This window comes from Schistocerca serialis, chromosome 5 (genome assembly GCF_023864345.2).
Source record: "Schistocerca serialis cubense isolate TAMUIC-IGC-003099 chromosome 5, iqSchSeri2.2, whole genome shotgun sequence".
In the NCBI taxonomy this organism is placed as follows: Eukaryota; Metazoa; Arthropoda; class Insecta; order Orthoptera; family Acrididae; genus Schistocerca; species Schistocerca serialis.
In genome coordinates, this window is record NC_064642.1 from 364903803 (window position 1) to 364920535 (window position 16733).

Sequence of the window (16733 nt, forward strand, 5' to 3'; positions counted from 1 at the left end):
GTTTTGCTACATGCCAAAGCTAATCTTAAGGGCAGTTTGTTTATCTTCCTTCATTGTATCATAAAACCTCTTTGCACAAATTTTATGTAATTTGTATCTAGTTTACAGCTCATTCTTCTTCTGCAGGTAAGTTTCTGTTTTTATTTCCATTAAAACGACCTTACAAGTGGAGCAGGAATCACTATGAGGTGTCCTGAATGATAGACTGACATGTTTGTAAAATATATGCTAGTATTTTGGTAGGGAATATTGTTCCAGTTCTAAATTTTTTCCTTTCTTCACAGAATCTCTCTAAAATTTGACTGACAGAAGGCAAATAAATCTCTTAGACTTCCTCCTTTCATGATGGTTCTCTCTGCATCTATATTTTTTTAATATTAATCTTAATGACAACAGTTATCTCCTTTTGACCCTTCTCTGTTCTGACACCTCCTCTCCTTTCCTTTGGACATCTCTCTTACAGGAAATCATCTTGCTAGATACGATAATTCTCCTTTGACATGGCAGATAGTCCTTGGAAAGTGGCAGTACATACAGACACTACTTCACCATTTATTTTTTTAATGGTATATTTCACTGTCATTGTATTCTTCCTTTTTCCATTCTTCGTGTCCATTATTCTGCACTGAGGTGAAGAAATATTAATAAATTTTAACAGAAACTTATCTTGGTCCATTTTATTATTTAATGGTGTCATGTAATGATGAAAGTGAGAAATATCTTCATGACAGAGTTCAACAGCTTTGTATTCCTTCATTCCTTAGCTACTGAAGTCGAAACTTCAGGTCCATGATTGAATTTGACGATAGATTCCTTTCTACACTTTTTGATTCTCATTTCAGATCGATGTAAGTTGTTTTGAATTGGTATTTTCTCCCATCGAAACATTCTTCGATCTGTAAGACGTTCTTCGAATCACAAGAATCATCATCCACCCTGCTTCAGGTTGCAGTACATCTTCGTAGATGTACTGTGAGTGTCAAATGAACAATGAAATCTGCTTGCAACACTATTCCCATCAGTCAATAATGTTACAACACTGAGTAACATTATTTAATGCAACCAATATACCCTATTATTGTTAATTGCTTGCTGCAGAAAGAGAGCTGAGATACCACAGAGTAATTACATTGCATTTGTCAACTTTTGCTGTAACTGTAAGAATGTATATATCGCGTTTTGCTAATGGTATATTTCACTGTCATTGTATTCTTCCTTTTTCCATTCTTCGTGTCCATTATTCTGCACTGAGGTGAAGAAATATTAATAAATTTTAACAGAAACTTATCTTGGTCCATTTTATTATTTAATGGTGTCATGTAATGATGAAAGTGAGAAATATCTTCATGACAGAGTTCAACAGCTTTGTATTCCTTCATTCCTTAGCTACTGAAGTCGAAACTTCAGGTCCATGATTGAATTTGACGATAGATTCCTTTCTACACTTTTTGATTCTCATTTCAGATCGATGTAAGTTGTTTTTGAATTGGTATTTTCTCCCATCGAAACATTCTTCGATCTGTAAGACGTTCTTCGAATCACAAGAATCATCATCCACCCTGCTTCAGGTTGCAGTACATCTTCGTAGATGTACTGTGAGTGTCAAATGAACAATGAAATCTGCTTGCAACACTATTCCCATCAGTCAATAATGTTACAACACTGAGTAACATTATTTAATGCAACCAATATACCCTATTATTGTTAATTGCTTGCTGCAGAAAGAGAGCTGAGATACCACAGAGTAATTACATTGCATTTGTCAACTTTTGCTGTAACTGTAAGAATGTATATATCGCGTTTTGCTAAAACTGGGTCCAGCAGTTGTTGTAGAAGATCAACATTATATCATTACCATGCCTAACTCAATTTTGGAATTTTTGGCATCAAGTTTTGAAAAAATGCTCCTCACACAGTGCAGTCGTGCAATCATCCATCTTTTATTGTGTACACATGACCAGTTTTGGAACAATTGAAGTTCCATCATCTGGTGTAGAAAAGAAAATCACTGAATCACCGAGACCATCCTAACCCCTTTGACGATACAAATTTAATTGTTCCGAAACCAGTCATGTGTACACAATAAAAGATTGTGGATTAAACAACTGTCCTGCGGTTTCTTCATTTTCAAATTTCTCATGTTGACTTTAGATATAATCATTTTATGTTTAGTTGTCAAATGAAATACATTCCTAGTACATTCCCAAGAAAACTCTAGTCCTACATAAAATCACGAAGGTAACTGAAGGCTTCTATCCAGTCATTCATTGACCAATCTGGTGTGGCAGTACAAGACAGCAAAAAGCAGGCTGAAGTTTTAAATTTTGCAATGAAGAAACTGTTCATGCAGGAGGATCTTACAAACATACTGTTATTTGACCATCACACATACTCCCATATGGAGGACATAATTGGCCCCTTACTTAGCTTGCACTTATAGTGAATCTCACCCAGCGCAAAGCCCCAAGTGACTAGAAAAAAGCGCATGTCTCCTGTATATAAGAATGGTTAAAGAACTGACCCACACAATTACAGACCAAAAACCTCAACATAGGTTTGCTGCAAAATTCTTGAGCATAAGTTAGAATTTAATACAGATCCTTGAGGTGGCAATGCACAATTTTAGAAAGCACTGTTCATATGGAACTCAGCTTGCCCTTTTCTCACATAATATACTGTGGACTATGAATGAAGGGCAACAGGCAGATTCCACATTCCTAGAATTCCTACGGTACTCCATTGCAGACTCTTCAAGATACGAGCCTACAGAGTAGGTTCCCAGATACGTGACAGCTCAAAGACTTCAGGGTGAGCAGCGATCTGTGGCTGTTTGCTGATGACGTTGTGGTGTACAGGAAGGTGTTGAAACTGAGTGATTGTAGGAGGATAAAAAATGACTTAGACAAAACTGCTAGTTGGTATGGTGAAAGCTAGTTAGCTGTAAATGTAGAGAAATGTAGGTTAATTTAGATGATTAGGTAAAACAATGCCGGAATGTTCAAATACAGCATTAGTAGTGAGCTGTTTGACCAACCAGGTCAATTTAATATTTCGGCATAACTTTGCGAAGTAATATGAAATAGAATGAGTATGTAAGGATCATAGTAGATGAGGCAAATGGTCGACTTCAGTTGTAGAGTTTTTGGAAATTGTGGTTCATTTGTAAAGGACACCATATTCAGAACACTTGTGGGATCCATTCCTGATCATTGCTCATGTGTTTGGGGTTCCTGATAAGCTGGGTCAAAGGAAGACATTGAAGCAATACAAAGGTGGGCTGCTAGATCTGTTATTGGCAGGTTTGATCAACATGCAAGTATTACGGAGATGCTTTAGGAACTCAAATACCCCTGAAGGGGAGACGACATCCTTTTTGAGGACCACTACTGAGAAAATTTAGAGAACCAGCATATGAAGCTGACAGCAGAACAAGTCCACTGCCACTGACGTACATTTCACATAAGGATCATCAACACAAGGCAAGAGAGATTAAGGCTTGTATGGAGGCATATAGGCAGTCATTCATTCTTCCCTCGCTCTATTTGCAAAGGGGAAAAAGAAAGGAAATGACAAGAAGTGGTACAGGGACCCTCCACCATGCACCATATGGCAGCCTGCAGAGTTTGCATATGGATTTAGTGTCTTTCCATTTCATAAACAACAAAGCATCTTGTCTGCAAAACCTAAGTTCATTTTTGTTTAAGCTTCTGGCCAACTAGATCTTAGCTAGCCCTATTCTATTTTTCAGCACAGTACTGTAAGGCTTTCTTGAAAGTACATACAAAGCAAGCAGCAGACGACAACTGACGTCTTTTGCACTGCATATGACGTTGTGTGGTATGAGTATGATGTGTGGCAACAAAGGGAACATGAATGCCACAAAAGAAAAAGTTGCATTGTTGTCTTAACCCCTTCTCGCCAATATGAGTGACATGTGCTTCCAACTGCATTTTCTCGTGGCAGCAGAAGTATCATAAAGTACTTTTACACAGATGACAGACTTAGGAGAAATGTTGGAGTACATTCACAAACCTGAAAAACGACAAAAATAGGTCCTATATCACTCGTCTTTTTTGGAGTGTAATGTATGCAAAGGAGGGGCTACATCACTCATCTCAAAAGCATGGAATGTCAACGTTTATATGATAGCAAGAGTCCGTCACTACTCTTCTTGTGGAAGCTAGTGCTTTCATAGGTAAGAATTCTTTGGATATCATTCTACATGTTACTGGGTTTTTAAGAACCTTGAAGTTGGTACCTCTAATAACACTATCTTTTGTGAATTATCATACTGGTGTCACGACAGACACTCATTTTGAACTCTGCTCTACCTTTGTATGTTCTTTCTTTAAACAACTGCCCATTTTCAGAAAGTGTGAACAAGATTTAAAACTTTTCACTTTTCAAGTAGGCTAGAATGAAAAATGAGACACAAAGTGCAGGAAAACCTGCAAGATATCTTTGAGTATTACATTCTGAGAAAAAAATGATGCTATTTATATGACGTAACAAGAACTGCATTTTTAAAAAGTGAAGTAAAAGTTGGGAGGCAGAATGGTTAACTTCAAACAGACATCTTCAACTTTTGTAGTCCGGTCTTCCTTAGTTACGTGTAATATTACAGTATATTGACAATTTTTACTTATGGACCATCTGACAGCAACTGAATAAAACACAATTTTAGTATCATACGCGTTTCGCCTTTATTTCCTGCAATGCATCATCAGTGGCCTGGAATATGTACATATGCTTGCTATTTAATTTACATTTTTGTCACTGTACCTATAGGTTACGAACAGTTCTGGTGGTTGGTATTTCCTATTAAGTAGTAATGTTTTGAACTGTACTTACAGGTTGTGTGGACAATTTCTTACATATTATGTTCTTGTTGCATTTTTGGTGTTCTTCTTCTTATGAAAGCCAATTTGCCCCCCCCCCCCCCCTCCCATTCCACAGCACTATGAACTGAATGCTTGTTTCAGTGCAATGTTTTGGTTTCTGTTGCTGACTGTCAAATGTTTTTGCCAAAGAACGAATGTTATTGCCAAACATTCAAGTGTAATTATTGAAGTATCTGTGATTTACTTTTGTATGTATTTCTGTGTGCGTTTGTGTACATGTGCCTGTGTGTGTGTGTGTGTGTGTGTGTGTGTGTGTTTCAGTATATATATTGTTGGCTCTGCTTGTGTGTGTTTTGGTGTGATACACTTTTTTTTGTGGTGTGTGTGTGTGTGTGTGTGTGTGTGTGTGTGTGTGTGTGTCCAGAAGGTGAAGGGGGAAGAGATTTTGTGTTTTATCTTATCATTTCCTTTATTAAGTGTAGTAGGGAGCCTGTGCTGATGTGTGTTTGTTCATTTATCATGTGTTTGTTTCCTGCTTTGGCTTTCTGGATGTGGAAGTTTTCTTGTGTTTGTATAAGATGTTTGTCATGGTTGCTTATTCTCATTATTTTCATTTCTTGTTCCAAGTTTGTAGGACGATGGTTATGGTGTTTTAAATGTTCTGCAAATGTGGAATGGTTTGTTTCATACATCCAACATCCGATATGTTCTTTGTATCGTGTTTCAAAATTCCTGCAGGTCATGCCAATGTATACTGCATCACAACTTTGACATTCAAGTTTATATATTCCTGATTGCTGGAATTTGTCCCTCTCGGTAGCTGGCTGGCTTAGGTGTGACTGGAGGGTTTGCCCAGGCTTATATGCTATTTTGAAGCCCTGTCTCTTTAGGATGTTTGCAACTCTGTGTGTGAGTTTATGTGTGTAGGCCATGGTGTACCATCTGGTTCTTTTCTGTGTACCGTAACTTCAAACAGTGATGAACAGGAGAAAATAAATTGTGTGGAAACCAGTAGGGCCCTACTGCCTTCATTCTAAATGAACTGGTTACATGGCAGTTTCATTTTGATACTGACGGAAGAGTAACATACAGCCTGGTTTGCTAATTAAAATTCAAGGTACACCATCATCAAAAATCTCTATACATGTTCTTTTTATATTGACATTAGTGTTTTGAGTAGTGAAATTAGTTTTACCTTTTGGGATGAAGATTCTTTAGTGGCCGAGGCTCGAGACTTCTTTCCTCGTTGCTCTAAGCCTCGATTACCCATGATTGGCGCACGTTTGAAGGAACTAGTGGAAGGAAAGAAAGCTCCTGTGGGTGCATCAGGATAAGAGTGTGCCCCTGAGTCATCAGTATCCGGTGTTTGATCTTGAAGGTCACTCTCACTGTCACCTTTATTGCTAGCTGCCAAGCTCTGCAGATCTCGTGTTATACCTGCAGAGAAACAGTGTCTGCAATTACATTCAATAAGTGTAATTACAGATAAGATATGCTAAATAAACTAACTCAAAAAATAAATCTTTTAATACATGTGAAAAAATAACAATGACTTTTCGTATCCTGTGTTTATTCTCTAGATACATGTACACACACTATGTGATCTCTCTCTCTCTCTCTCTCTCTCTCTCTCTCTCTCTCTCACCCCCCCCCCCCCCCACACACACACACACACACACACACACACACACACACACACACACACACCTTGTATCTTCAAAACATTAGCCAAATCCAAATTTTAATTCTGATATACCCAGAAAGCTCTACATCACAAATTCTCAACTTGTCACCAACAAATGACACATAAATTAAGAAACAATATACAGGGTGATTCAAAAAGAATACCACAACTTTAGGAATTTAAAACTCTGCAACGACAAAAGGCAGAGCTAAGCACTATCTGTCGGCGAATTAAGGGAGCTATAAAGTTTCATTTGGTTGTACATTTGTTCGCTTGAGGCGCTGTTGACTAGGCGTCAGCGTCAGTTGATGCTAAGATGGCGACCGCTCAACAGAAAGCTTTTTGTGTTATTGAGTACGGCAGAAGTGAATCGACGACAGTTGTTCAGCGTGCATTTCGAACGAAGTATGGTGTTAAACCTCCTGATAGGTGGTGTATTAAACGTTGGTATAAACAGTTTACAGAGAATGGGTGTTTGTGCAAAGGGAAAAGTTCTGGACGGCTGAGAACGAGTGATGAAAATGTAGCACGCATCCAGCAAGCATTTGTTCGCAGCCCAGGAAAATCGACTCGCAGAGCTAGCAGAGAGCTGCAAATTCCACAATCAACTGTATGGAGAGTCCTACGAAAAAGGTTAGTTATGAAACCTTATCGTCTGAAATTGGTTCAAGCACTGTCTGCAGCTGACAAGATTAAAAGAATCGATTTCTGTGATTTTATCCTTGCTCAAATGGAAACAGATGAATCTTTCGTTTCAAAGATTGTGTTTAGTGATGAAGCAACTTTCCACACTAACGGGAAAGTCAACCGTCACAACGTCTGTATATGGGGCACTGAGAATCCGCGGGAAACAACTCAGTATGAACGTGACTCGCCTAAGGTGAACGTTTTCCGTGCCATTTCAGCCAATAAAGTTTTTGGTCCCTTTTTCTTCGAAGGTGCTACTGTAACTGGACTACAGTATCTGGAGATGTTAGAGAATTGGCTGTTACCTCAGCTCGAACAAGAAGCACAACAATTCATATTTCAGCAGGATGGAGCGCCACCACATTGGCACTTATCTGTCCATAACTACCTGAACGTCAACTACCCGAGGTGATGGATCGGCCGCCAGGCAGCCCGTGACAGAGCACTTCATCACTGGCCTCCAAGAAGCCCTGATCTTACCCCCTGCGATTTTTTCTTATGGGGGTATGTTAAGGATATGGTGTTTCGGCCACCTCTCCCAGCCACCATTGATGATTTGAAACGAGAAATAACAGCAGCTATCCAAACTGTTACGCCTGATATGCTACAGAGAGTGTGGAACGAGTTGGAGTATCGGGTATTGCTTGAGTGTCTGGAGGGGGCCATATTGAACATCTCTGAACTTGTTTTTGAGTGAAAAAAAACCTTTTTAAATACTCTTTGTAATGATGTATAACAAATATACATTTTTAAAGTTGTGGTATTCTTTTTGAATCACCTTGTACTCTAACTATTGGGTATCCAAGCTAAACATGTAATGTGCTTATCACATCACATGGTGATGTAACTGAATAAATAGAGAAAAACTTACTAAAAATTTCAGAGGATAGATAAGACATAGTTGGGTGAAGAAACACAACACTGCAGTTTTTCATGGAGCAGTTCCATAGAGAGGAAAAAGCTGTTACTACAACTACTCAAAATGTTCATCTACCATCACGACAACAATAACCACCAACATCACCACCACCACCACCACCACCACCACCACCACCACACTCACATCAAAATCAAAATTGTAACTTTTAACCGAGGAATGTGCCATTACAGATAAACAGATTGGCGTGATCGCATTACAAAAATTATGAAAAGGAAATATATGAAAATCTTGAAAAACTGAATGACTGTGATACAGAGAATGGGAATAAGAAGTAGAAGAGCCAGAAATACGCAGATGAGCATCCATCTGAGTAATGTTTGCCAACAGTTAGTCCATCCATTAGTCTTAGATTATTTGTAACATGTTTTAAGTATTCGACCTGTTCCAGAACACCCTCTTATGAGCCATTTAAGTCTCAAACATGAATATAAAATACTGTAGTTTGATGCTAATTACTATGTGAATTACAAGTAGTTAATAAAGAAGTTCTGGTTATAAGCAAAACAGAAAGTTCATGACGATGTCAGATTCGAGTATACTTAATATCCAGACTCTGTAACTGGTAGGAAGATTTTTTGTTAACAGTGAAGCCACTAATTAGCTAAGTTCTTTAATGATTACCAATGTTCATTAGAATTTATATTTGCCTCATATTCTATTCACATTGTATGCATTATTTAATCAAAGTTTGCCATATAATACATCAGCAATGTAAAATACTTGCAATATCATTTGTAATTAAAGGCAAATTATGCAGCCCTTTATTACAAATGTAAACATATACTGATTTTCAGTGCCAGCAACCATTTTGAACTATGTGGCTACTATTGAATAAACTCATATTTAATTTGTAACTCCAATTTTTGTTAGGAAAATGACACAACTTATACTTTGCTTATAAATTAATCAAATGTAACTCACATTGTTAATTTCTGTATATTATCGGGTTTCAAGCTTCTGAATTGTTTATTTCAAAACTACCTATACATACTAATTAGGAAATAGTGTACCTAAATTATTCTGTGCACAGTTTATCTCTGTTTCCTAATATTCTGTTGTAATTTTGTAAATCTATATCTTAAACAGTACTACTGAGTGTTACTGTAAGTGCAGATGTGCAACAGCATTGTTATGATGCAGATTGTAGCCAGTTTTCAGAGTGTCAAGATGTATTCAGTTTGTAACCCCAATGGTTCACTGTTGCACACAACCTACACAGTAATAAAAGAGTTCATTGCAACTCCGAACTTTCACTGATGATTTCCACAATGTGGCAAGACCTGTCCCATGCACCCTCCCACCACCACCTACTCCAGTCCTGTAACCTGGAAGGTGTACACGATCAAAGGCAGAGCCACGTGTGAAAGCACCCACGTGATTTACCAACTGACATGCCTACACTGTGAAGCCTTCTATGTGGGAATGACCAGCAACAAACTGTCCATTCGCATGAACGGACACAGGCAGACAGTGTTTGATGGTAATGTGGATCACCCTGTGGCTAAACATCCCTTGGTGCACGGCCAGCACATCTTAGCACAGTGTTACACCGTCCTGGTTATCTGGATACTTCCTACCGACACCAACCTATCAGAACTCTGGAGATGGGAACTTGCCCTTAAATATATTCTCTCTTCCCGTTACCCACCAGGCCTCAACCTCCGCTAATTTCAAGTTGCCGCCCCTCGTATCTCACCTGTCATTCAACATCTTTGCCTCTGTAATTCCGCCTCGACTGACATCTCGGCCCAACCTCTATGCATTTACATATGTCTGCCTGTGTGTGTGTGTGTGTGTGTGTGTGTGTGTGTGTGTGTGTGTGTGTGTGTGTGTGTGTGTGTGTGTGTGTCCGCACGAGCAGGCAAGCGAGTGTATGCCTGTCCTTTTTTCCCCCTAAGGTAAGTCTTTCCGCTCCTACGATTGGGATGACTCCTTATCCTCTCTCTTAAAACCCACATCCTTTCATCTTTTCCTCTCCTTCCCTCTTTCCTGATGAAGCAACCATGGGTTGCGAAAGCTTGAATATTTGTGTGTGTGTTTGTGTGTGTTTTTTATTTATTTATTGTGTCTATCAACGTACCAGTGCTTTGTCATTTGGTAAGTTAAAGCATCTTGCGTGCAATGTTTCCCTCTATTTTTTATATACATACACTGACATTTTTAAAAACAGAGTTTTTGTCACATTGAATAGTGAATCGAAGTGATCTATAGTGGTGTGCAAGTAACAAGGCAGCTGCATGGTGGCAAAGCTGAGCATACCCAGTACCGCTGCCACCAGGGTGGTCTCTGCCTTTGTCTCATGCCGTACTTTTCAGCCATTACCTATCCTTATAACTGGCCGTATCATGATAAATGTTACACTGGGTCACTATTTAAACTTATATTCTCATAAAACTATCAATGTAGCTTCTTAATGTTATACTTGTTTTGTTTGCTTTACCCCATCTACAATCAACACTCCAGTGCCAAAAGTACCTTCACCATGCCTAACTAACATGAAATCAAAGCTAAACGTTCTACTGACACCCTGGAGTAGATGCTTTGGTCAGGTGTGGTAGAATGATGCTACTGGCTGGAGCATCATGTGGTACACTACCCCTTATCATTGTGCACTATCCCAACATCCACCTTCTTACACACACACCACTATGGCACTGGTAAAGAAACTACTCGTGACTTTTGATTTTGACATATTTAAAAAGATAAAGGGTCATCATGTTTCAACCCAAATGAAAATTCAAAGTAATCAACAAATACACAGATTGCTTTTGGAATGATCAATTTAAAGATGCTATTGTGGTGCTCTACTGTGTCTGGAACTCATCATTTAATGTTGTTTCAAATTAATAATTAGGACAGAATAGGGTTTGAAAACTAACCTGCTCCAAATTGTTCTAAGTTCCTATCTATTCATGGATCACAGGTGTAACCTGCTCCAAATTGTTTTAAGTTCCTATCTATTCATGAATCACAGGTGTAATGCGTATGTATTTGCAGTCTCAGAATTTAGATATTGTAATGGAGACTTCAAAGTTAATACCATGAAAGTCCTGCAACAAGTGAAAACTACAGCAGCAAAATTTGTGACAGTAATACAATGTGTTACGCATGCTCATCGATATTTACATGACAACCAAAAGAGAAACAGTCCTAATGTTCACGACACTGCATTAAATAATATTCTTTGAAAATGAATCACGTTACTTGGTGACTGAACATACTGGCAATGTGGCATTCTCATGGTCCTAGTGCAGGTGGTCTGCTGTTGCCTTTTTCTGTCTAGATTTTTTGATGTGTCCAACTTTGTTGATACTACCAAGTGCATGTGCAGTGTAATGTTGAGTTTGTATTGTTACAGGGTATTTCAGAAGTGAAAGGCTGATAGAGCATAAAACAAGATGAATATATAACCTACTTCTGTTATATGATCATCATCATCATCAAATAATAATAATAATAATAATAATAGGTTATTACCCAGTAAAAGATTGACGCTCTTCCTCTATTTCTCTTGTGATTATTGCTCCTTAGGTGATCTGGGGTCCCAAGTCATAAACCACACACTCATTCATAGTGGTGGTCCATGCTGACTGTGCCTGGCACTAGTTAAAGGGGATTGAAGTTGCAACTATTCTCACTTAGCTGCTTTGTCTACAATGTCATTCTCTGAAATGCCACGGGTCTTCAGCGACACATAGCCAATATACTGATCGAAAAAATTTCTAGTTTGGGCGATGAATGGCAGATAACTCTAAATATAGACAAATGTATGTTTTGAAGGTGAGCAGGAAAAACCATCCCATAATGTTTGAATACAGCGTTAATAGTGTGCTACTTGACACAGTCATGTTGATTAGATATGTAGGCATAACATAGCAAAGTGGAACAAGCATGTATGGAACATAGTGGGGAAGGCATATGGCAACTTCAGTTTACTGGGAGAGTTATAGGAAAGTGTGTTTCATATGTAACAGATATTTCATATACAACACTAATGCGGCATATTCGAGAGTGCTGCTCAAGGTCTAGGATCCCCACCAGGCTGGATAAAAGAAAGACATCAAAGCAATTCAAGGTGGGCTGCTAGATTTCAATGAACATGCAAGCATTATGGAGATGCTTTGGGAACTCAAGTGGGAATCACTTGAGGGATGGTGATGTTGTTTTCAAGGAAGGCTATTGAGAAAATTTAGAGAACCAACATTTAAAACGGCTGCAGAATGATCCTGCTGTACCAAAGTACATTTTGCATAAGAGCCATGAACATAAGGTATGAGAAAATAGGGCTTGTACAGAGGCATACAGATAAGTCGTTGCTCCCTTGTTCTATTTGTGAGTGGAACAGAAAGGGAAATGATTAGTAGTGATGTAATGAATCCTTCTCCATGGAAGGGACGGTTGGCCTGCGAATTATATACGTACTTGTAGAATAGAAGCAATAATCTCGCAGTTAACAACACTAATTTGACATTTCTTCATATTGACACCTTTGTATTGGTTTTGCTGCCCTCCTGGTGTCTTTTTATCAGTATATAATCTCCTGTGGAACATAAGAATTAGGCATGTGAACACGGGCTACTGATCTTTAAGTTATTCTTGATGGAATTGACATTTGTGTACATGCCTCAACGATTCTATTGAAGGATCCTTCTATGACATCATTGATGATATATCTGAAGATGCTTCGGATGTATTCTGTAAGTAGTCCCCGTTTCACATCCACAAATATACACACAGTGTTTGGTTTGAGACTAATGTCTTGGTTATTCAAGACCCTATCTCACACACTACCAAAAACAGTGCTGGAATATTACAGACAATAATGAATTCCTGTATTAACCTGTCTGGGTAGTCGTCCACGTTACACGTCATTTCTGGGATTCGGGGAGACAAATTGATCCCAGATCAAATCCGCCTGTCGGGTTAATGAGGAAGTCAATTATGCTGGCCAGCCAGGATATGGTTTTTAGGCAGTTACCAATATCTGACTAGGTATATATTGGGCTGGTACCCACTTACACGGTTCACAAACATTTGGATAACACTAGATGCAGATACATAGGGTACACAATTCTGTTTGGGCTGGGAGGGGGAATTGCTGTACGGGGTGGTGGGTAGTGATAAGAATAAGAAGAGAAAAAATAATTCCTGTATTAATAATACCAAGTTCCATAGATATAGCTTTAAATTTTTTTAATATAATGAAATATTTCCTTCAAAATTTCATCCTTTTTTCACTACCTTAGGGGGTTGAATATCCAAAAACACAAACATCAATTTTTTTTTCCATTCCTGACCAAGAAGCCTTTCTTTGATGTAGCTTTGAAAACGATTTAGTAGCTTTTTAATAAACATTTATTTTTAAGAAATTCACCCACTCCTTTACCCCCTTACTCACTGAACTTCCAAAAATGGTGAAAAACACATTTTTTTAAATTTCTGAGAGAGAAACCAAATACCAATTTTCATAGTTCTAGCTACAACATTGCCTTAATGGTGATATATTTTCAAAAGCCTTTAATCCCATATTTCAGCCCTTAGGAGTGGAATTTCAAACAATCTCTTCTTAAACTGTGCCTACAGTCTAAGATCCACACCCTCTCCAAATTTCAAGTTTCTATCCTTTGCAGTTTGTTCTGGGTGATGATATACCAGTGAATTAGTCTGGCCCTATTTGACTCCCATAGGAGTTGAATTTACAAAAACACTAAAACATGTATTTTTCTCTATTTGTAACCAGGAAGTAAAATAGCAGATTTCATAGACTTTTCTTTTTTAATTTCACACACTATTTCAACCCCAACATAGCCAAATTTTCGAAACTGTTGGAACACGTATTTCTTTATTTTGGAATGAGAAATCAAATATCTAGCTTCAAATTGCCTTAACAGCAACACGTTTTCAATAAATCTTTCATCACCTATTTCGAAAAATTTACAGTACACGATCAACACCCCCTCCAAATTTTGAGTTGCTATGCTTCACGATTTGGGCTATGCGATGATGAGTCAGTCAGTCAGGACATTGCCTTTATAAAGGGTGTTAAAAAAAGTGTCTAATACTTTGAGAGTAAAAGTAAGTCCAATAAACTTGGATCTGGAAAGGCATATTTTCTGTGATAAACACGTTTACAGGAGGTGTTTAATGTGGCAGCCACTCATGACAATGCACCCCTCTGTCTCCAGTGTAAAGAAATATGCACACTTTGAAGTATATCCAGTTGTTGCTCTACCTGCAGGCATGTACTAAAGATGCGACCATGTAGTGTCCACACATCATTGATTGGCGTGGCATCGACCAATCCCTTCAAGTGTCCCCATAACCAAAGTCTAGGGGATTGAGGTCTGGCGAATGAGCAGACCAAATTGTGGGCCCCCGCGACCAATCTGCCGGTCCTGAAATGTCTGCATCAGGTGTTTGCTCACATTGTGACAAAAGTGTGCTGGTGCACCATCATGCATGAACCACATTTGTATTCGTTGGTGCATTGGCTCAGCCTTCAGCATGACACACAATACTTTAATGGGAAAATCCAGATAAAGTGCCCCAGTTAAGCTTTGTCGTAGCATGTAGGGCCCTGTTGATCTATAGCCAAGTACGACTGTCCATAGAGTGATTGAGAATCTGTATTGATGTCCTCTTTCCTGAACTGCTTGGGAATTTACATTTGTCCATACAAGCTGGTTATGGAAATTCACAACACCTTCTCTTGTGAATCCTGCCTCATCAGTAAATAAAATCTTGGATGTGAACAGTGGATCTGCTGCACAATTCTGCAGCAGCCACTGACAGAATTGCCGTCTGCCATGATGATCTGTGGCCTTAGGGCCTAAAGTACTGAAGATGATATGGGTACAGGAATTGTCCATGAAGTAGCCCTCAGACAGGAGAGTGAGACATGCGTTTTGCTGCTGAGCACTGGTCCGAGGGGTTTCTTCCACTGAATGTAGCACATGCTGCTCCATGTCACGTGTGTAGACAATGCGAAGCATTCCCCTGTCAGTATTCTGACGTGCAAGGGTGCCCCTCAGATGCTGAAAAAGTCTGCCTAACAGCTTACTTTAGGGCACTCTGTGCTGTGGATATTTTTCAGTGTAGAGGGCATGGGCTCACAGGCTCTGTCCATTTGCTAAACCATAGCAGAGTACCATAACTGTCATTTCACTTGTTGAGTAGTAGGCTTCCATTGCTAACAAATGGTGGAAGAGACAAATGTAAATGTATTACACAATTTATACGTACAAAACCTTCAATAACAGTAAATACATACGTGAATCCACATTTGAAAGAAGGCAAAACACCATGATGCATATCCAGGGTTGACAGTACTGTACAATAAGGCACACAAACATGACAAAAATTAGTGTAGCTTGCAACATGACTTGAACCACACAACTGACTGCAGACAACCCAATGGTAGGTAGAGTACTGTGAGTAAGACATCACAATACCCTGCTGACATCTGACTGTGCACCAATGCAATGACTGTGCTAATGTCTGCTACCAAGTGTCGCACAGCCCTTCCTATAAACACATGTTTATCACAGAAAGTATGCATTTCCAGGCCTGCATTTATTGGACATATTTTTCTTGTTTCGATGCATACTACCATCTCTTTAAGCATTCAACACTTTTTTTTTAACACTCTGTATACACAGATTGTAGAAAGATTTGGAACATACAAGGAGAGGTCCCCAGTGGTGGGATCAACTTTTTAACATCATCTACACGGTGATGTAGGTCAAGATCCTAGGTATAATGCCCTGCAGCCATTCACACGAGTGAGCTCTCATTTGCAAGTAATCAATGGAAAAAATTTGCAATATTACTTAACCCTCAACAGCGTCAAAAAAAAAGTGATATTTTATGGAGTGGTTGGGTGGTGTAATAGGTAGGGTAATACCTTCATGTGCAAAAGGTTGTGGGCATGAAGCTCATCTCGTACTTTTTTTTTTTTTTTAATTTTAAATTTTTATTGAATTTACTTTCATCATTATATTTATTCAATTAATTGGTTTAAATGTAATTTTTTTCTGCCCTTTCATCACATCATTTTAATCATACTGATAGTTTAATTTGTTCTCATTTTTTCTTTATATAATTCTTTTTCTACTTGAAATTTTTGTGAATGTAAATTTATTATTATTGCTACTATTATTATTATTGTACTGTGTTGTAAGTAAAGGATCTTAATAGCAGAGTGGGTCTGTCAGGAGGCAACAGTGACTTTGTATGTAAACTAGTCACTGGATGTTACCTGAGTAACAAATCCACCAGGGAGAGTCAGTCCCTCTAAAGTTGCTTAAATGGACCATTGATGATGTGACTGAAGTGCTGGACAGGAACCATCAAGTATTTCAGAGAATGGTTGCAAAAAAATAGTGTGAAATTAGCAGAGGGTATCATTCATGAGTTTCAAAGTGCTACCAGCAGACCAAAAGTAATGGGTACAATGGTCAAGTAGTTCCTAATACGACAGACATTACTATAGTCACTATTAAGTGACACTAGAGCTGGTATGAAGGCAGCAGAGGACTGAAAATGAACGATTTGGAGTGTTGAAACATGTTAAACACTCTGG

At 38.6% G+C, this 16733-nt stretch overlaps 1 protein-coding gene across 5 annotated transcripts in view; it reads right to left on the reverse strand.

Moving 5' to 3' along the window:
* The window catches only part of LOC126482387 (tyrosine-protein kinase Abl), a 456124-nt gene that overhangs the window by 11590 nt on the left and 427801 nt on the right, over positions 1-16733 (reverse strand). For all 5 annotated transcript variants that reach the window (XM_050106495.1, XM_050106494.1, XM_050106492.1 and 2 more), the window contains exon 14: positions 6037-6278. In XM_050106495.1, the coding sequence (XP_049962452.1) occupies positions 6037-6278 (242 nt within the window). The remainder of the gene's footprint in view (positions 1-6036; positions 6279-16733) is intronic.